The 20,547-nt window shown below is 39.3% G+C and overlaps 1 protein-coding gene across 2 annotated transcripts; it reads left to right on the top strand.

The window, feature by feature from the left end:
* Positions 1 to 5,165: 5,165 nt before the first annotated feature.
* Positions 5,166 to 18,711, top strand: kmt5c (lysine methyltransferase 5C). 2 transcript variants are annotated; one of them, XM_035655030.1, is made up of 9 exons: positions 5,166 to 5,288; positions 5,776 to 5,908; positions 6,646 to 6,811; positions 6,982 to 7,091; positions 7,220 to 7,383; positions 8,885 to 8,904; positions 9,157 to 9,293; positions 9,432 to 9,592; positions 11,606 to 18,711. In XM_035655030.1, the coding sequence occupies exons 2-9, from the start codon at positions 5,796 to 5,798 to the stop codon at positions 16,999 to 17,001; spliced, it is 6,267 nt and encodes a 2,088-aa protein (XP_035510923.1). In that variant the 5' UTR covers positions 5,166 to 5,288; positions 5,776 to 5,795; the 3' UTR covers positions 17,002 to 18,711. The 2 variants fall into 2 exon arrangements, with proteins under 2 accessions (XP_035510923.1, XP_035510922.1); XM_035655029.1 differs by having other exon boundaries at positions 9,432 to 9,604.
* The last annotated feature ends 1,836 nt before the right edge of the window (positions 18,712 to 20,547 follow it).

Genomic DNA, 20,547 nt, shown 5'->3' with positions numbered 1-20,547 from the left:
TGGGGCGGGGGGGTGGGATCAAATTGCACGGTTTAAGCGGTAACGGCACATACTATACACACTGGGTGCACAGGTGCATATATGTGCAGGTGAATCTTCGAATGAATTGGATTCACATTGAGATTTTTTTTTCTCTCTTCCCTTTTGAAAATGCGGTCATGGATGTGAAATAGTTTTGCTTCTTTTTTTCTTTTCTTTTTGTAGATACATGAAACCAACATGCTTTGATTTTTTTTTTCCTCTTTTTCTTGTTTTTAGTTCACTGAAAGTTGAAGATGAATAAAAAATAACCATTTATTTGACTTGCGCCATCATGCTGATCACTTTGTGTTTGCCATTGCTTTTCTCATGTTTGTCAGCAACCTTTGCCATGCGTAGTGGCTGTGCTTATCTTTGAGTGTGGCACCCTGAATTGATTAATAGAGCAGCTTGAAGAGAACTCACAAAAATGTAGAAAGCTGCAAAGCGCCGTCCAGCTTATGCTTCGTTAAAACAAAGGGGCATTTCACGTTTGCTTTAGTGTGATATAGCCAAAGATGTTTAGCCAAAATTCACAGACTGCAGGAGAGGATGGCCTAAAGCTGGTTACAGAACTAGATGTTGCTGGTTTTTATCACATAAAGTTTGATTAGGAATCTCCTCAAAGCAAAATCTTTATTACAAGTACAAGTAGTTCATGAAGTTATTGAGCGTTCCCCATGTAGATACCACTGTTTATCTAACTAAAGCAGCATACTCAAGACGCCTACTGAGGAGACACTGTCTTAAAGGTTTTTCATATTTTGCTGTGATTTAAAAGGGAGATGAGATGGTGAATCTTTGATCTGACCTTTCCCGTTCAAAACTCTCGAGTCAAGATCATTTCAGTCCACCATGAAAACAAATATTTGGTGTTGGTTTAGATTAAAATAAACACACTAAGAGCTAAAGACAGTGTTTGGATAGAACTGAGTAATGATTCAAGTTTGTGACGTGGTAGCAGACAGTCCTTTTAAAGTTGACGGGGAATCTGAGCACAAACACACTCAAGATAATCATGTACAGCAAATTCCCAGTGATTATAGTTTACAGTTTTGGTTGCAACATCAGGTCATTCCTTAGGTGTACAGCGATTAGTAAATAATTTTGTATGCTTCTTAGATTGTGCTATGTAAATTATAAGAGCAAGAATGTGGAAGTGCTTGCATTGCTTGTGACAGCAGTCATTCTCAGTTGCTGTAAGTATTGTTCTACTTTTCTTCCAGCGGCATGCTGTCCAAATAAGCATAAAGAGCCATATACAGAGAGAATTTTATTGCACACGGTATTATTAATGATGTTAGTGGATCCTGTGACAGCTTGATAACCCTCGAACCACGCAGTCACCCTGCCTCAATTCAGATTTCAAAAAGACTTTTGCTTGTTTAAAAAAAACAAAAAAAAACAACCACTTAATGTCACAAATGGGTAATTTTTCATTCCTTCTACTGTGCATTTAGTTCAGTTGGCATACAGGGTGTCGCCAGTGAAAGCAGTCCAGCACAGTCTGTCGCAACTGGTTCAAAAGTAATCCTTTCTACAGTGTTTCAGGGTATCTCACTGCCCATTTCTAAAGGACCCAAACACACTCTTCCCCTCCTCTCCTGTTACATAATTGGTGTGTCTGGTTTTATTTGTCCCGCTGTCTGTCCTCATTCTTCGGCCCTCTGTCCAAGTATGAACGTGTGTGACTGCAGCTCTCCAGATTGCAAAGACAGTTAAATATTGGTCAAAGTTGAGTGTGTAGCGCGTAAGCACGTACTTCAGCAGAGGGTGGGGGAGCTGGAATTCAGCCGTCATCCTGCTCCACCTATCTCCCTCCACTGTCTCAGCAAGAGGTTTTCAACTCAGTACCTCAGAAAATAAATGTTTAAAAATAAATTCAAATCAATGTAAGTAAGTAAGTAAGCTTTAATCCTGCTTTGCTTTCTAAATACAAACTCGTAACCGCATCAGAGAGGGCAGGTGAAGGAAAATACCACTGGACCTCGTGTGCTCATGTTTGATTCACATCCAGTAAGATCAACTCAGGAAGTGAAATTTAAATAAAAATAAATGGTATGAGGAAATCATATTTATATTCATATAAAAAATACATCAACACCATTATAACAGGATATTCATAAGTCAGATGACTTTCATTTGCTGTTCACATTATAAGGTGGCTAAATTTAAATTAACCTAACTTTGACATACTGGTGAGCCCATTAGGGAACAATGTTCAGAGTGATCTGGTGCTTTGAAGGTCATTTATTTTTTATTTGTAAATGATACGGGCCTGCCTTCTGTGGATAAAGTTGATATAATGTAGAAAAAGATCTAAACAATGTACAGACATGGTATTAAAGTCTTAATAGGATAATAAAAAGTTAATACAAGGTTTGAGAGCTGTGATCTCCAATGGAGAGTGTGTCTCCTGTAAGAGATAATATAGTGCTGAAACATTATGGAACTTCTAGATCTCTGTCTTCTGAATAAATGGTCCAATAAAGGCCACTTTTATTCCCATAGCTGTACAAACCTCTGCTTGTAACATTTTTTTTTTTTAAATATGTCACTCTATATTTACTGTTGTTATTACCTCTAAGAATCTGGTCTTTAATTACTTTTTTGTTCATATTGTTTTTACTGACAAATTTAAACGCTAGATACTGCAAGCTTATTAGTGTAGGATTTTTTAATCAATCAGGGATGTTTTGCACCATGAACTGTCGCTGGGTAGATATGAAATTACTCGATTATTAAAAATAAGAAAGAGAAACAACAGAAATTAACTGTATTTTTTATTTGTATTTCATTTGTTTTCAAATCAATCACAAATGGTCTCTGTTAAAAAGGTAGAAATAAAACATAGAATTTGTATATTTGTGTCTGGTTTTCTTTCTCCGAATGCTTCTGACGACAATGTCAGAAATATTAAATCTCACATTTCACTTCCACATTGCTAGAAAAGACTATGTAATGTACCTTTTACACATCTTTTCTGGCAGATTTTTTCCTCCTTTTCTTTTGCGGAGGCTGCCTCTACTGTCTATCACACATTTCAGCAACAGTTATTTGCATGGGTGGCCTCTTTTTTCTTTCCAGTGTGTGTTTTACTTATTTATTTATTCAATCTCACCTGGCTCAGACAGCACAAACACTTTACAAAATCAAAAAAATCAAAAGTCTACCAATTGACCGTGTTCAGTGTGAACTGATTTATGTAACAATAACATAAAAACAAATAAACAGAGACCACAGTCTTCCTCCGTCCGTGCTGCCAGTCTCTTTTCTTTCTTCCCTGATGTCAGACAGAACTGTTACGCTCCATTTCCATCTTCATAATCAGTCAGCTCAGTCGGTGGAGTGGGCGGATTCATAAGGTCTGGACCCAGGCAATCCCTCCACTGCGGTTTTAATAATGGGTGCTGGGGTTGGGCAGCACGGTTTTCCTCTGTCTCTATCTTTATATCTATCTAGTCTTTATTGTTTACTGTTGGCTTAGCTTTTATGGTTTTGTTTTGTTTTGGTTGTGAAGCATGTAGAGTGAGAATGTTTCAGAGGCAATGTGCCAAAACAACTGCATTAAAAATTGTAAAATAGTTACTCTAAATTGGAGTAAAATTGTCTGACAACAAGCAAAATTATGAATATGTTAAATAACAATGCATAATAGATCATCCAGTCCAGATTTGACAAGTATAGGTATAGTGGTTTTTGATCTGGACATGGTCCAATGTGGTCTTGAAAAAGCGAAATCTACCCTTTTTTTTTGCCTTTTCACAAATAGAATAAATGTTTACTATTCTAAGTATTTTAACACGATTTACAATTTTTAAATAAATTTTTTGAATAGAAAAAATATTGCCTAATCACATTATATATTATATTTCTATATATTAATAATGTATAACTAGTTCCCATGGCACTAACTTGATGAGCAGGAAGAAAAAGTATTTTATTTGCCACTTTTATAAACAGTATAGCAAAAATAATGTGTTTTTAGAAATATGACTCCCTACAGGTGTATGATTCAACCTTCCCACTGATGAGCAATCCACTGAAATACTGGATCACAATACTAAAGAATTGCAATATATTATTATAATATACGGGCCTATTGAAGCATTTCAAACAGTTTGTTTTTGTTTGTTTTTTTACATTCTCACAAATAGAATAACAGTTTCACAAATCTGGACCCATCTTTAAAACAGTCTCTGGTTTCTGTGGAAAAAAATCTAATCCAGATCTGACAAGTCTTAAGTAATAGTTTCTGATCTGGATCTCCAACCAAACACAGTCACACGCCCCGATGTTATATTTAACTTTAAACCCCGCCCACCCTGCAGGATAAAACAGGTTCAGAAGCATTTTACTATAGTTGCACAACCTTAAATAACAAAACCTTTAGATGGAGTAAGAAGCAGAGTATCCGTGGTTGCTTTTACCAACTTCAACCAGTGTCCTCTCATCTGTTTACATCCCAAAAATCTTTAAATTCAGTGGGGGACAATCACTAACACAACACTATAAAGCACGTTAATGTGACTCACATGTGCTGACAATATACAGCCTGATTCTTTGAACGTCTTACCCCCTTTTTAAAAAACAAAAGTGCACCACAGACGGTCTGCTCTGCTGTTTGCTGATAACTTCTGGGAACTATGGAGATGCTCCACCATCCGCCATTGCTGTGTGCAGAGAGAGAAACGGTCCACTGGAGACTGGAGAGCGGAGTCGACGCAACCCGCTCACACTACGGCTCTGGCTCTCACACGGGCCCCGCCCACATTAAAAAAAAAAAAAAACCCACCCGACCAATCAGGGAGCTTAAAACACTCCGCTGCGTTCGATTTCGCAAAATTGACCTTGACCTCAGCGAATCGCAGGGCGTGTGGGCGTGGCTACGGGTAAGTTCGGTTGCACGGGACGTTGCCCATCAACTTTTGCTATGAGAGAGATGAGCGTTGTGCAAAGAGAGCTAGTGAGCCAGCGACACACAACACACTTTACGCCAAGTTGTCGTCGCCTGTGATGCACCAGAAGGCATTTTTCTAAGTCCGCCGAAGGCTCTCGCAGTCGTCAACACTTCAGCAAATTCCAGAAGTGACGAGGAGACTCCATTTTTCGTACGCGGCCGGGGAGGGGAAGGGGAGGGGAGGTGGGGGGCAAGACGACGGAAAGCTAGCTGGTTATTCTGCTAGGCTAACTTTCCCTTCCCAGGCGGACGGGCAGCTTGCGACAAACACTGTCTGACGATACCTTCGTTGACTACAAAAGACTCCCAGGTGGGTTTTGGGAGCAGCCCGTGTGCCCCCGTGCACCGCTGCGAGCGCCGTGGGGTTGCACGCTCCGCACTCCGGATGATTTGATGCAGTCTCAGTAACGTTAGCTGCAGACTGCTACTGCTACCGCGGCGTTAGCTGCGCTCACTCCTCAGCTGATCACACAGCGGATACAGCCCTGCAAAGCTTCCCCTGCTAACATATGTTGCTGTGGGAGCTAGTGTGGACGCATTCCTAACTTAACCAGCTGGTTATTGTTGGCTTATTGGATACAGGGTGCAAATATAGACCGTGTTGCATGATTTATTTATTATTTTTTTTGGGGGGGGAGCAACTTTGTGCAAGTGAGCATTAACTACTGTTGTGCTAATATGTCATATGCAGACCGATCAGCTGAAATGCACAACTCCAGATGACTGTAGTCTCTTGTTGTTGTTGTTGTTGTTGTTGTTGTTTGCATAGCGCGTTACTTTGACCCCTGTGATTGCAGCATGCTGATGGTGGGAGGCAATGGACGGATGCACTAGAATGAGTGTGAAGGAGCTGTGTGAGACCGATGACCTGGCCACCGGTTTGGTGCTGGATCCTCTGCTGGGCTTCAGCACCCACAAAATGAACATCAGGTAATCTGTCCCTCAGTTAGTCTTAGAGCCCAATTAACACTCTTATCACATCGGTTTATAAGTGTTTGTTGTTGTTTTCTTCAGTATCATTCTTGCTTTTTTTATATATTCTGGATATTTGTATGTTTACTGTGATACATACGAGCGTGTTATTACACCCAGACATGTACTTTTATTTTACATTTCTTCATTCGGTGAATGGTATTGAGTGGAATCAAACGGCAGTGGTTTAGATCTGCGGTTCAGTGCCGTACCTGCACACTTCATTTACAGTTATTGTAGGTGTATTTGACACTTAGCTCATCACAACAGTTTGAATTCACACACTGCAATATCTGTTGAATCTTTGACTTTAGGGAAAATCGACACCATGCTCTCACACAAAGACACAATCTGTTGTATGATACAAATGAAAAGTCTGCTGTAAGTTTAACTTGTGACTGATTTATGTGTTTTTATGTTTTTATGTTCTCTGAGCACATTAAGCTGTAGGAATGTAGGATAAAACACTCACTTATCGGCAAATCCTTGAAATTATTATTAATCATATTTAATCTTGTTTTCTTTTGATCTGCTAATAAGGTTTAAACTACAAGTCTCTTTAAAAGCATACATGTCGATGTTGTTCTGAAATCATTTTTTTAAATTCCAGATTAAAAATAAGACTAACACACACTATGTTTTGACTTTGTCCCGTGATTGTTTCTGCTCTTCTTATATGCCATTATCTGCTTCAGTCCCCCACCAGAGATCCGGCGCTGGGGTAATCTCAAGGAGACCCTGTTGCGCTTTCAGCGTACGCACGACTTCAACGCTACGTTCGAGGCGCTGACGGTGGGGGAACTGGCTGGTGACTACTTTAATGCTTTGGGAAGCCATCGTCAGGAGCTGCTGAGGCAACATGTAGGTTGATGTTTACACTTACAAATCAGTAAAATATAAAACATGACAAAATGCATTATAGTATGATGACAGTCTCCCTCTTTTAGCATCTGTGTTAGGTTCACTGAACGCTACCTTCGATTGTTGAATATGTCACTTAACACAATCTAAACCATCTATGATATCTGCAGGTGTATCGCTACCTCAGTGCCTTCCTGTTGGATAGTGGTGTGAAGATAGAGTCCTGTGACAGATACTCCTCAGAGACCAACGGAGCAAAGATAACTTCCACAAGACACTGGTAAACACTTAACATTGTATTTGTCAAGGCAGCGTGTAGCTGAACTATAAGTGCTGCATGTCCTGGAGGAGTGCCTTTTATTTCTTTTTTAATTGTAGATGTGTGACACCTGAATTGTTGCTCCGCAGGTTTGCAGGAGAACGGGTGGAGGTCCTGCTGGGTTGCATAGCAGAGCTGAGCCCAGCTGACAGCGCTGTGCTGAGGGCAGGGGTCAATGACTTCAGTGTGATGTATTCCACACGCAAGCGCTGCGCTCAGCTCTGGCTCGGGCCTGCAGCTTTCATTAACCATGGTGAGTTTGTTTGCATTCATGACTCATTCTTTCCAAGTACACACACACAGACACGCACACAGATGCACACATTTAAAATTTTCAGAGTTGATAGGAGTGCTCGCCTGAAAGTTTTATCAGTAGAACAAATTCGCCTGCCAGGAGTACATTTTAACTGAAGGTAATCCAAATACCAACAGTCACAACACCAGATTAAAAGCTGCTATTACTCAACAATTAAGTGAGTAATTTGTTTTCTGATAATGTTTGATATCTTACATACTGAGATACATACTGAAAGAGGCCTATTGTTTCAGTTATGATCATTTCATATCAAAATGACTTAATATCATGTAAGTACTACATGCACATTGGGTAAGATTAATTTGTCGTTCCTAGAATAGGTGCTTGGTAGTTGGATTGTGTAGCTGTTCCCACTTCATACTGTAAATACTTGTGGATGACCTACATTTCTCAGAATCCAGACTAAACATTAAATACACCATCTTGTCTTGTAATTTCCTATCTTTGACTAATTGTCCTCCACGAGTGTGATGCTTAATATCTGCCTGTTTCATGAGAATCACTATTGAATTATTTGGTTTATTATGTTCTTCTAATAAAACAATTTATACATTTTGGTTTAAAATCTCAGCAAATGTCCTTTGTCTCTCAAACTGATACTAAATGTTAATTTTAAAATCAATGTTTTAAATTCAAGTATGGAAAATTTGTTTCCAGAATTATTTATATGTGTCATAGAATATCTTTATGTGCGTACGACTACTTACACAGTTCTCTGCAGTAGTTTGAAAAATTGTACTACACACAGACAATGATTTAGTTTACACCAAATCACAGATTTATCATAAAGTTTTTGCACCACAGATAGAATGTGCCTTAAGTCAAGGGTAGTAAATATAGTCATAAATCCAAACCTTCACAGTGTGGAGCTACAACAAATAGTTGATTAATTGATAAGCTGATGGAAAAAAGAATGTGTGATTAATCATTTAAACAAAACCGTAAGTGGTTCCAGCCTTTTCACTATTTATTGACATTTTATAGACCAAGAAAGATCAGCGGATTACTCCACAATGAAAATAATTGTTAGTTGCAGCCCTTTGCCCAGTGTGTATTATGATTTTTTTTTTTTTTCATGATTTCATTACACAAACAGTTTGTAAGTCATAGAAGTCATTAAAACAGATAAGCACAAGCAGCTTGATCTCCAAAGACCGTGTGTCAAGCCATGGTGTTAACTAAATTGTAATGTGTACAAAAGGTCCAGTGAAATTTTAGTTAATTATTTCGTCCACTTAGAGGGCAGTTTCTGACAAGATCTTTTAATCGTGTTTGAGAGTTAATCAGCTTAGCCTTTGAGCCTCTGCAAAATGAATTCAGCACAAGCCAGCTGATCAACAAACTGTTGAGTCCTTTATTCATTGCTGTGATTGAATTAATAACTTGATATCTTCCATCTCTGTCTTTTTCTCTCTTTATTTGTCCTTCTGGGTTGAAGACTGTAAACCAAACTGCAAGGTAATCAGCTTTATTTATTTATCACATTAACTTGCAAGAGATTTGATAAATTGCACTGATTGATGTTTTATGCTGTTAAATGCTTACATGCATAGTCTAGTAAGATTTATTATGGTGAAATTTGACACATTTTAGATGAAGAATTACCCCCCCTTCTGTTTCCTAACTGCTGTGTGTCAATGTATCCCATGGGCCAACCAACCTTTTGTCTTTGTCTTTTGTTTTTTCCCTTTCCTTTTCTCACCCGCCCAGTTCCTCCCTGGCGAGAAGAATATCGCTTGTGTTGAAGTGATACGACCCATCTCACCTGGGGAGGAGATCACGTGTTACTATGGTGCCAGCTTTTTTGGAGAAGGCAATGAAATGTGTGAATGCTGCACCTGTGAGAGGTGTGTCCATCATCTGATCAGACATTGTCTTTATTATAGCTTGTATTTTTTCTCCTCAAAACGGAAGATTTTGTTTATTAAAAAAACCTGTAGATGTTTTAACTTGAATTTAATTTTGTAATTTTAATTGTTCTTTAGGAATGGAGAGGGTCATTTCAAACACAGAGGGAAGCAGCCTGAATGTGAAGAAACAAAGGATCCTGTGGGCCAAAAGTACCGCCTGAGAGAGAGATATCTTCGCCATCACAGAGAGAAGGGTCACTTTCCTACAAGGCCGATAATACCAGGAATACACTCAGGTATCTTTAAAGGTAACTGCATTAGAATTTTCTCTAAACTGATTTTCAAATCAGTTATTAATAGTAGTTACTAGTATAACAATTACATAATTGCTATGTATTTTTAAAACGAAAGTAACAAAACAAATATTGACAGTCAGCTTATATAGACAGAAGATCTGCATTGCCGCCTTCCTAAAATCCCTCTCAGCACCACAGACCTGGCTCTAAATGCAATTATACAGCAGTAATCTCAAGAATAACAGCTTATAGTATTACAAGCACAACAGTCTACTCATCACTTCATTGATTGTTAAATGCACCATCAAATTGAAAGCCCGTAAGGACAACTAATGCTGCACGTTCGTTAAGGTCCACTCAGCTCAAAACTTATATAAACCTTGCTGAAATTCCAGTTTTAAAACTACTGTACAACAAAATGAAGACAACAAAATATTTGATCAATATACCTTTGTGTAAGAGTCAGATTTCAGCATTTGCCTGCTCTGTTACCTTGCACAGATTACTTAGACATTATGATGCCCACACCACTAACACTCCACTAACTGAAACCTGTTGCAGATCTAAGAATATGAACTATGATTTTGGGATTGTTTGCACAAATGCTTTTCTATTTTTATTTTGTTACCTGGCTGACTTCTATGGAAACAACATGCAAATAATTATGGTGTATCATGTTGTAACTCAGAGTTTTGACACACTAAAACTGCAATGCTATGGTGATAGTATCGTTGCCAAAAGCTCAGAATTCATGTTGAAAATCATCATGGCAACTTTTGAACTGCTTGTAAACGTGCTTTATCTGCTACTGAAAAACCAGACATCTCTGTACTGTGTTAGCGGTTACTGAACAGTTTTCTCTCTTTGGAAACAGATGGGCGTGTTAAATAGCTCTGTGATTACTGTGAATGCACTTTGTTAAAAATACATGTTTGAAATATGATCTGCAGATACATTGGGCCTGTTTTAGGAAGTAGATTGTGTAGCTTCTTTGTGACTTCAGGATTCAATATAACACGTTTACTGAAATAGCTTCATTAATTAGTAGATAATATTGAAGCACTTCTGTTTTCTGTTTTTATTAGTTTGGTTAAGACAAAACTTCAGCACTATAAGAAGCATGTTTATGCTTATGTAACGATGCTTAGATATGTATTGCATAGCAAAATAAAGCATTAACCATGTAGGCTATAAAATAATTAGATGACCTTGGGGAAAAAAACAGGGAACATTATAACCATTAACATTTGACACCACACAAAAATATATTGAAACAGATTTCATTAGGTTTTTCTACAGTCATATTTCACTCAAATGTGTGTAATTCCCTACATTACTACAAGTGATAGTTTTGAATACATTGCATGTGATCCCTGCATATTTGAGGAACAAGCTTGAAGGTGCAGTAATGCAACAGAGCATGGAACTGCATGCATCTGTTCAAGCATGAGACTTGTTCCTGTGATTGCCATTTTATTTGCAGATGCAGGAAGCATTCCTTTTGCTTCAACCTCTGTATACTGATAACCTGCAAGGAGTTGTTAGGTCATTTTAGGTTGTATATGGGTATATAATTGAATTTCTGTTAGGTTTCCACCTGTTTTTGTTTTTGCTCACATGATCCAGTATCTGATAAAACACTGGTTTCAACCCAAATAATAAGTAGAATTGTACCATTTGTATTATGTACCTCAATTGCAGCAATGTGTTTTGGGCCAACAGACGCGAGTGTTTGCTTCCTGGTAAAGAGAAAATGTGCGAAAACTGTCTGAACTGAACACTTTTGTCCCGCATTTTTCCGAGCATCACATGCTTTATTAGCACCACAGGCTATCTTGGCATCTGCTGTGCAGTAAAGTACTGAACAGATAGAAATTTAATGACAGTAGTTTAATTAATTGGTCACTTGAATCCCGTTGATGTTATTATATTGTAGGTATTACAGTTACCATTTTGGGCTTTTGTGTATACAGCACCCTCATTTCATTCTTTGTTGTTCTCTTTCATTCTTAGCCATCCCCTCAAGGAATTCCTTTACCCAGCAGATGAGGAGAAATGCCTTGAAGAACAGAAAATTTGGTCAGACAAAGAAGTGGAGACGAGAGAAGCACAGACGATCAGGAAAGCACCCATTGAAATCTTCCACAGTCAAACCGCATCGGACAGTTTCACTTTTGTCCCAGCTTACGCTGAGGGACCTGAGAGTCAGACTACGGCGCCACACAGTCGATTTCTTACTCAATTGTAAGGATCCAAAAAGCCAAGAAAGGGCCTTGCTTCAACAACTGGAGGAAGTGAAGCCAAAAGATAACGGGCTGAGTGAACTGAATTCGACGGGTGAAGAAAATAACAACAGTGAGGTAAACTTGAAGCCTTTCACTCTAAATTCCTCCATGTCAGTTCATCAAGAAAGTAGACCTGCATTAAGTAGCGCAGACCTTAATGGGAAGCCTGTTAAAGTGGTAAATAGGCAGGTAGTTCACAAGAGGACGTCTTCTAGAACAAGAAGCATGGTTCACACCACGCTCACACATCAAACGGGGTCCACTAACACAGTCAACACTACAACTGTTAGTCACCCTGTCGAAATTGAAACCTGCAATGCAATAAAGCACGAGAAGATTGAAAAAGCAATTGCAGAGAGTCAAAGCAACAAGTGCAGCAGCATTGAATCCTGCGTCATCAACACGGCTCAAAATCCAGCTGCTGGGCAAATGGAGCGCAGGACTAGCAGATCTTCATCCTTGTTAGAAGTTTGTAAGAATGTCACAGATAGTTCAAAGAAAGCAGGGGACAATCCACTAATATCACTGAAGCAATACCTTACAGTCAACCTAACAAGGTTATCAGTGTCACAAACTCTAGAAATAGAAAAGGCCTCTGAAGAAAGGAAAAGAAGTGTGGCGGTAAGAGGAAGGAACAGGCAGAGTCCTAGACCAGCGTCTCTGACAGTACAGTCAGAAAGAAGAGCGTCCAGATCTCAGCAGAGGCAGGGAGGAAGTTCAGAGATCTGCACAGCTGAAGGTAACAGAGGGGTGAGGGAAATGTTTTTCAAGGCCATTGATAAAGTAAATGTAAGGAAGCAACACACAAGTGAATCTGTATGTGATTTATTCCACAGTGAGAAAGGGGGGAGTGACAAGGTTATCGAAATACAAACCGTGTCAGAAGAAACAGATGATGTAAAAAAGGAGCAGCAGGACATTGTAAAAGGCAAAACTGAAGGGCAGGAAGAAAAGAAAAATGCTGCACCTACAGTTATTGAATGTAAAAGTGATAGGGCCCTGGAAGAAGTGAAAGAGCCCGAATGTAAAATAGTGCCCAGTGAAAAAACTAGAGGACAAAAGGACATGCATTGTGTTCGAAATACAGCAAAGGATGCATGTAAGGAGTCGGAAGTTGTTAAACTATCAAAACAAATGGTTAGTTGTGTGAGTAAACACCCAGCAAGTAGGCGTGAAGAAGATGTTGTCATAAAGCAGGCAAAGGTTCTGCTATCTGACATTTTAAGAAAAGATAAACCCTTAATAGATACAAGATTACACAGAGATATTTTAGGAAGAGGGTTTTCGCTCGCCTCTAAAGAAATAGAGAGCGCTGAGGAGGAGAGAGAACAGACTGAAATAAATGGAGGCAGGTACCATTGTTCAGTGCAGAGGAGGATTTTGAGAGGACGAGACATTAGGCCTAGAGCAGCGAAAATAAAAACAGGTGGTAAGCAAAGCACCAAGGGACACTTGAGCAAAGAAGTTCCAGCTACAGTGAAGACTGAGTTGAGTGAGGATACTTTGCAGCTTCAGTCTCCTCAGAGGCATAATGACCCACCAGCTACCTGCCTCAACTCTCTACCTCATAAGTCACTAATTTCAGCAAAAGCCACGACTAATCTGCACCCAGACCCCAATCCACAGGCACACATACAGTCCAACATACCTCTAAAGAAACGTACATTTCGCAGTTCTGTGGAAATACACTCTGAACAGGGTTTGAATTCTGCTTCAAATCAAGCTTCTAAAGAAGCCACTGAGTTGAGTACATCCACAGAGCTGACGCAGGGCCTCGCCATGTTTTCAGAGGAGAGTAGCAAAGTGAAAAGCAGGACTAGGAGAACAGAAGTCCAAAGGTTAACCCCGAAAAGGATCACAACCTTTAACCGAGTGCTTCGCTCACGAGCTAATGAAGTTCAACGAAGTCATTTGTTAAGGAAAGTTCGGAAGTGTAAATTAGAGAGGCAAGATGAGTATGACACTGACAAGGCTCAGACACTAGAAAGTGATAAGCTTGGAGAAGACAAACAAGCTGAGGATCTTGCTAAAATTCGTGAGCAGTGTGGTAAAAATCCAACTCCACATACATCTAAGAAGGAAGACATGGTGGAAACATTAATCCAGCAAAGTGGTTTGGAGGAAACAAAGGCGGGCCTCAATTTTAAGATTCGTTTTAAGAGGAGGAGAGGGAGAGTATGGGAGATGCAAAGGGCAGGATTTGAAAGCATGGCATTAAAAACAGAAAAAGGAGAGGAGTTGGTGACATGTGATCCTTTTAAAGCCATCATGGATTCTGTATCAGTTTTAAACATGGAGATGGAGGCAGCTCAGGCTCATGTGCAGGCTAGTAAGAAGTCAAAGAGCAGATTGCATCGTTTAAAAAAAAGAGGCGAGAGGCGGTGTGAAAACAAGACCTCAAATGTCTCAGACACAAAATCAGAAAAAGACCTTGAAAATGTTAAAAATGAATGCAGATCCAATGAAACACCCAGTGAAAAAGTAGAAGTTAAAGAGAAGATCGATAGGGAACTTTTAGATGGAGACAAGCTGCTGCCAGAAAAAATTGAGAGTCATAAAAATGACAGCGATGTGTTATCAGCTGTAGGGCAAGAACCAAAAGTTGAAGATCGTTTTGTAAAGAATTGCTGTTTTGAAATGAGGTCACAACAGAAACTGCAGCCTGAATTGGATGTAAATGGTATCTCGTTACCCGTAATTAAACTACGCAGAAAGGCGGAGGATATTTGGGAGGTGGACAGCAAAGAGGAGCTCAGACAAACTGAACTTAAAGTAGAGCCCAATATTAAGAAAGAGATGAAGTGTCACATTGTAGGGAAACAAAAGAAAGGATGTCTGGATTTTAGTAAGCTCAAAGAAGAGTTCCCACCTTCACAGAAACTGACCAGCAACTCGACCCTTCTGAAAACAGAACCGCCACCGTTTTCCTTATCTCTATCACCACTGTCTCTGTCTTCCCCTCTTAATGACAATAAAACTGAAGTTATATCCTCAGCTGCAGAAATAGTCACTGAAAGGCCCGAGATGAACAGCGGAGGAAGGAAACAGAGGCACAAAATGGAGAGAACACGCAAGTGTGGGCTTGTAGAAACACCCACCACTTGTCTTAGTCACACTCTCCAACAAATTGACAACAGTCTCTCTAGGCTTTCCGAGGGTTTGTGTTCATCTCAGACTTTGGAAAAGCCAACAGCCTGTTCCAGTGCTTCTAATTCTGTCATCCAGCCCCCGTCCCAGTCTCCTCCATTCACAAATGCAGATAACATGCTTTCCGGTGAGCCCAGCTTCACAACCTGCTGTGACGATATTCTGGACTTTCAGTGTCTAAACTTTGAAGGGTATTATCAGCCACAGAATATCCTTCCATCTTCCCCATCCGATCTGTGTTCGTTGGATCCACCCACAGATCCTTTCAGCAGTCCCCTCTCTCACAGCCCGTCTGATACATGGACCACTGAAACACCGTACCTTGGCCCTCCCAGTCCAGGAAATAACTTTACCAGTGAGGATCTGCAGTTTTTTCCAGGTCTTATTTCTTCCAAAAGTGACTCTGTTCCTCTGGAATGTGAAGCGAGGGATACCTCCAAAGACAGAAACCTACCCAACCCCAGTTTCAGTTTCTCTGCTCTCAGCAACTCTGACTTGACTGCTAAGGATCGAATCATAAGTAAAAATCCAGGAATGAGGCTCTCCAGAGAAGACCTCAGAACTCAGCCCTTGTCCGTTGTCAGCAAGCCTCAGTTGTTTGGTGCACCATCGTCTTCTGTTACATCCCATACTCCTGTTACTTTTACACAAACCCCCATCAACATTAAGGGGAGCACCAGTCAATCAAAAGCCCAGTCTAACCTCAGAACCCAGGGCCCCTTCCATCGTATGACCATTCCTAGTAAAGCCCAGTCCTTTGCAAGTAGTCAGCCAAACGCAGTCAGAGGAGTGTCCCAGAGTTTCTTGAGTAAATCCGTCCCGTCATCTCAAATGTCTAACAAACTTCTTTCTCCTCAACTCTTCACTGTGAAAAATCCCAATCCTCCCGACAATCCATTTAAATTTCACGAGAAAACATCTACGGTTATTCACAGGGTGCTTAAGTATCAGGGGGGGAACCAGAGTCAGAACTTGTATAGTGCACCTTGTAAAGACAGCATGGCTGCTGGCAGCCCAATCATCACATCCAGAACACTTGGTGCAAAATCAGGTACTATTGAGAAGACCCAGCAGAGTCAGAAACTAGGTGTAAGTGCCAGTCATCATAAAGGAAACATCTCTGTTCAAGGATTTGGGAAGGATGCCGGCCATCTTGGTTCCTCCACCAACCCTAGCAGGTCCAACCCTCATTTTAACAAACCTAACTCCACTTTCCCTCAGACTTTTAGTAAAAGTAAAATGTCATCTGACAAACATCAAAGTGTTGAAACCAATATGACATACAAGAACATGTCAACGCTGCCAAGACCTTTCTTCTTCCCTAGCAAAATGTCTGACAGTTATTCATCACCGCAAGACAAGAGTTTAAGACCGGATAAATCCACTACGTCTGCCTCAGACAAGCACCAGCCATGTTACACTCAGCAAGACCCTTTTGATTTTAGCTTTGGTTCGTCTCTTTCACCCATGTCTCAGCACAACAGCCCCCATGTGATCCACAGTACACCCCCTGGTACACCAGCACCATCAAACAAGAGTCAGTCCTCAGCCTCCTCAGCCTCTTTCCCTTATGGCTATCAAGGCCCTCCTTACGTACTAAACTTTAGTGGAGATCATTCATTGACCCTTGGACTCAGGGATGGGGCTGATGGTTACCCAGGATTAGGCCCGACAAACTACACCTACCACTGCCTGATGGAACCTTCAGGCACCCAAGGGCGGCTGGTTCTCGAGCCCTGTGGACCCCAGCTGTCTAACCCAGCGTCTTTGCCCTTGGGTGGATTTTCAGGGCTCAAAGGTCAGGACGAACATTGCAGGAAGGACATGCAGCAACAGTGCCAGCCTGGGGAACACCAAGGCCCACCACACTATGGACCTGTTACAACGTCTCACTCCATGGGTGCTACAAAACCCAAGAGAGTGAGGTTAGTGGTGACAGATGGCACAGTAGACTTAGATCTCCAGTACTCGGATTGATTTATACCCACTGGAGTCACTGGATCCCAGAATACACTTGGACGTTGTTGTTTTGCTCAAGGGGGATTAACAGTATCTGCCACAAGATGTTTTTGTAAACACTGTAATTCATACATTGTCTAGCAGTTATTAAAGCCCGCTGACTGATTGACATTTTCTAAATCGTTATTTTGATGGACTGTTAATGTATGAATGACTTGTACAGGGTTTTATGTAAAGCGGACGTATCAGCGTGTTTTAACTACTGTATGATTTTTTAAAAAAGAGTGAAATATACACTACAATTTGCTGAGAATACCAAATTTAAAATGCATAAAGAAAACAAAGCATTAATATATTTGTGACTAGGAGTTTGAACTTACAGGCCCTGTAAACATGGAAAGCCCTCTTACTGTACTGTAACATAGCTCTATGAATTTTTCTATACCATGTATGTCAGTAGAGACAAGAGCACCATCATCGGTTGCTGGTACTTGTATTGGTCGGTTTTAAAAAGGCAGCTTTGTGCCTCAGTCTTTGATATGTTCTTGTGACTTTTTGAAGCACCTGTTGAAACAGTCCACCCTCGTTTTTTATACTCACAGTAAGCTCTTTTCTCACTTTGTGTGTGTAACTCTGTGTGCGCGCGAGTGTGTGCATGCATTTGGCAGGCAGGTCTTGAGGGATCAAAGTGAGATGTGTTGTCGTACCTGATCGCATGACTGTTGCTCTGCCAAATTTTAGTAAGGTCATTAGTCATTAGTGCATCAATGAAAGGTTTGTGCATGAACAGTGTACAGTGAAATGATTCCCCCGACCTGGAACAATATATATATATGTTCAAGGGTGAAGACGTGCGTGACTTGAACCGCAGCTTTTCACAGCTGCTCTCTTCAGTACCTTTTGTGGATGAGTGAGTGGGAGAAACTGCAATATGTGTGTGTTTTGTTTTTTCCAGGCCAGTTGTACTTAATGGATTGAGGGATAGTACAACATAAGATCTTTTTGTAACGGGAGTTCTCCCAATTGGAAGTTTAAGAGAAACATTTAAATATTACCATGTTACATCAAGAAAAGTGACAATCTTCTCACTTTTGAGAAACTCACTTTTGTCATTTATTTGGCCTTTTTTTTCTTTTCTTTTCTTTCAAAGGTGTTTATTATTATTATTATACAAAACAAACCGAAGGAAAAGTTGTTCATCACCTACAAAAGTTGCTGTTTGTTATTTTGTTGTTGCTGATGGAGCTACATGTTCATAGGTGTATTGTAAGCAGAGTTATTTACTGTCAATTGTGGATGTCACACGAGCATTCCCCTCTTGTCATGATGTACTGTATGTTGAACCCATTTGACATCATTGGGCAGGAGTGTTTGGTGTGACGGCACAGCCTTACATTGCTACCATGAAAATGTACTGTCATGATATGGAAAGGCCAATTATTTATTTTAATATCCTCATCCTTGAAATGGTGCTTTAATGTAATTTATATTTCACATTGATTGTTCAAACTATTAAATGTTTTTTTATTATTTAATGGGACAAAATACTGAACTGAATATTTACATCGAGTATTTAATTTCAAAGCCTTTTCACATCTTATCCAATTTTTCAGTTGTTACAGATAAAACTTTCTTTTTTCTAATTGTCAGTTAGTTTTACTGAAAGTCTGCTGTAGAAATGTACAAATGTAGCCTATATCATTAAAGACACTTAATTCTTTTTTTGTATCTTTTCTCTCTTTGACTCTTTTTTAAAATACTTTATTGCAAGAGGACACAAAATTGTGTTACAACGTCTAAAGTTTGTATCATATTATGTCATTCCTATACACAAATTTAATGATTAAATACCTTTCTATATTGTTTAATTATAATCAAACAATTTCTTCCATTGTCACTGTATTCAGGTTACGGCTTTAATTAACGATTAATCTGCTAAAGAATTACAAAAATATATGTTTCCTAAAGCCTCAAGGTAACAAATTATTTGCTTTATCCAACAGCTTCCACACAAATTGCAAACAACTGGAGTGGCTAATCAATCTTCTATTGACTAATCAATTAATGGACTATAAGAATAAGAATAAGTATCCCATTCTTCAAATCAAGGAGCTGAACACTGGAGAGGCTCTAATTAAAATCCTGCTTAAATTTACTGACTAGCATTAATTTATGAAACTTAATAGTAGTGTTGGAAAGTTACTAAGCACCTTTACTCAAGTACTTAAGTATAGTTTTGAGATACGTAAGTAATTCCATTTTATACTTATGCTACTTTAAACTTTACTGTGTTTCAGAGGTAAATATACTCTTCACACACTACATCTATTTGACAAATTTAGTTAATTTGCAGATGCAAATTATTCATACAAATTATAATGAACTAATAAATAATTTTGGATCATTATAGATTAAACTACCCAGCAGTGTTTGAAATAGTTAAAATTAATCCCATCTTTATCAGTAAGTGATACTTACACATGAATGCATCAATAATTATAATCCAATAATATATATTATTCTGAAATGGGACATTTTGCATCATGGCTACATATACTTTTGGTATTTTAAGTATATTTTGATGTTAATACTGTATTTTTAATATTTTGAATGCACAACTTTTACTTATAACAGACAATTTCTACTCTGGTGGTGTTTGTCACTTTTGCCACTTTTATTGTTCTTTCCATCACATACACTCAAGAATAAATTAAAATCCTTACATCATTGTTATAAACTAACAGTCAGGTGCGAAAGTTGTGTTTACTGTCATTTCCTCTGTTGTCTCCCGCTCTGATGTATTCATCCGGTTAAATTCAAAGCTTGGGGCAAGCGTTCATCCTCCTGGTTTGGTGTTCAGCCTTTACTTCCTTCCTCTCTACCTGTGCTTTCATCCCCAACCAGCACTTGTGTTCTTCCCCTCTTCTCCCTCCTCTCCACCAGCATATGACCCACTTCTGCTTTTCTTTCTAGCTCTTAGTAGCAGCCGAGCAGTTAATTCTGATGCCAAGTATAACAGTTTTCTCATAATGAGGACGGAGAGAGAGGGAGGGATTATCCGTTATAGTAGTAAGGCAAAGTCTTGGAGATGGTACAGTTAAAGGGACAGAAAAACAAAGAAACTGTGATGCATATTAATAATAAAAACCCAATGTTTCTCAGCTGTCATAACAGAGTACACTGGTTCTGCTTACGTTTATGCACCCATTAACACAACATCAGTCAACTACTCAGAACCTTCAAGTAAAAGTAGTAATGTAAAAATAATGACAAGTAAAAGCCATGCATTTAAAATCCACTTTAGTAAACAGTACAGAGAATATTATCAGCCACATGTACTTAAAATATAAAAAGGAAAAGTAGTGGTTCTGCAGTAAAATGTCCTCTCTGATTGATGCATCATTATATATTACATTATGATAATTGTTAATACTGATGCTTCAGTGTCATTTTACTGTTGTAGCTGGTCAATGTGCAGAATTTAGTGTCATCTAGCGGTGAAGTTGCAGATTGCAACCAATTGATTACCTTGCCAATTTTTAGGATTGGCTAGTTGCCTTTGTG

Source organism: Morone saxatilis, unplaced genomic scaffold (genome assembly GCF_004916995.1).
Source record: "Morone saxatilis isolate NCDOM2014 unplaced genomic scaffold, NCSU_SB_2.0 Contig14, whole genome shotgun sequence".
In the NCBI taxonomy this organism is placed as follows: Eukaryota; Metazoa; Chordata; class Actinopteri; family Moronidae; genus Morone; species Morone saxatilis.
This window is presented reverse-complemented; position numbering and strand designations above follow the sequence as displayed.

Excerpts from the sequence above, each read along its gene's own strand:
- kmt5c (XM_035655029.1), top strand. The coding sequence starts at position 5,796 with ATGGACGGATGCACTAGAATGAGTGTGAAGGAGCTGTGTGAGACCGAT. Across the intron at positions 8,905-9,156 it reads ACTGTAAACCAAACTGCAAG|TTCCTCCCTGGCGAGAAGAA; the intron begins GTAATCAGCTTT and ends TCACCCGCCCAG. Across the intron at positions 9,605-11,605 it reads ACACTCAGGTATCTTTAAAG|CCATCCCCTCAAGGAATTCC; the intron begins GTAACTGCATTA and ends TTTCATTCTTAG.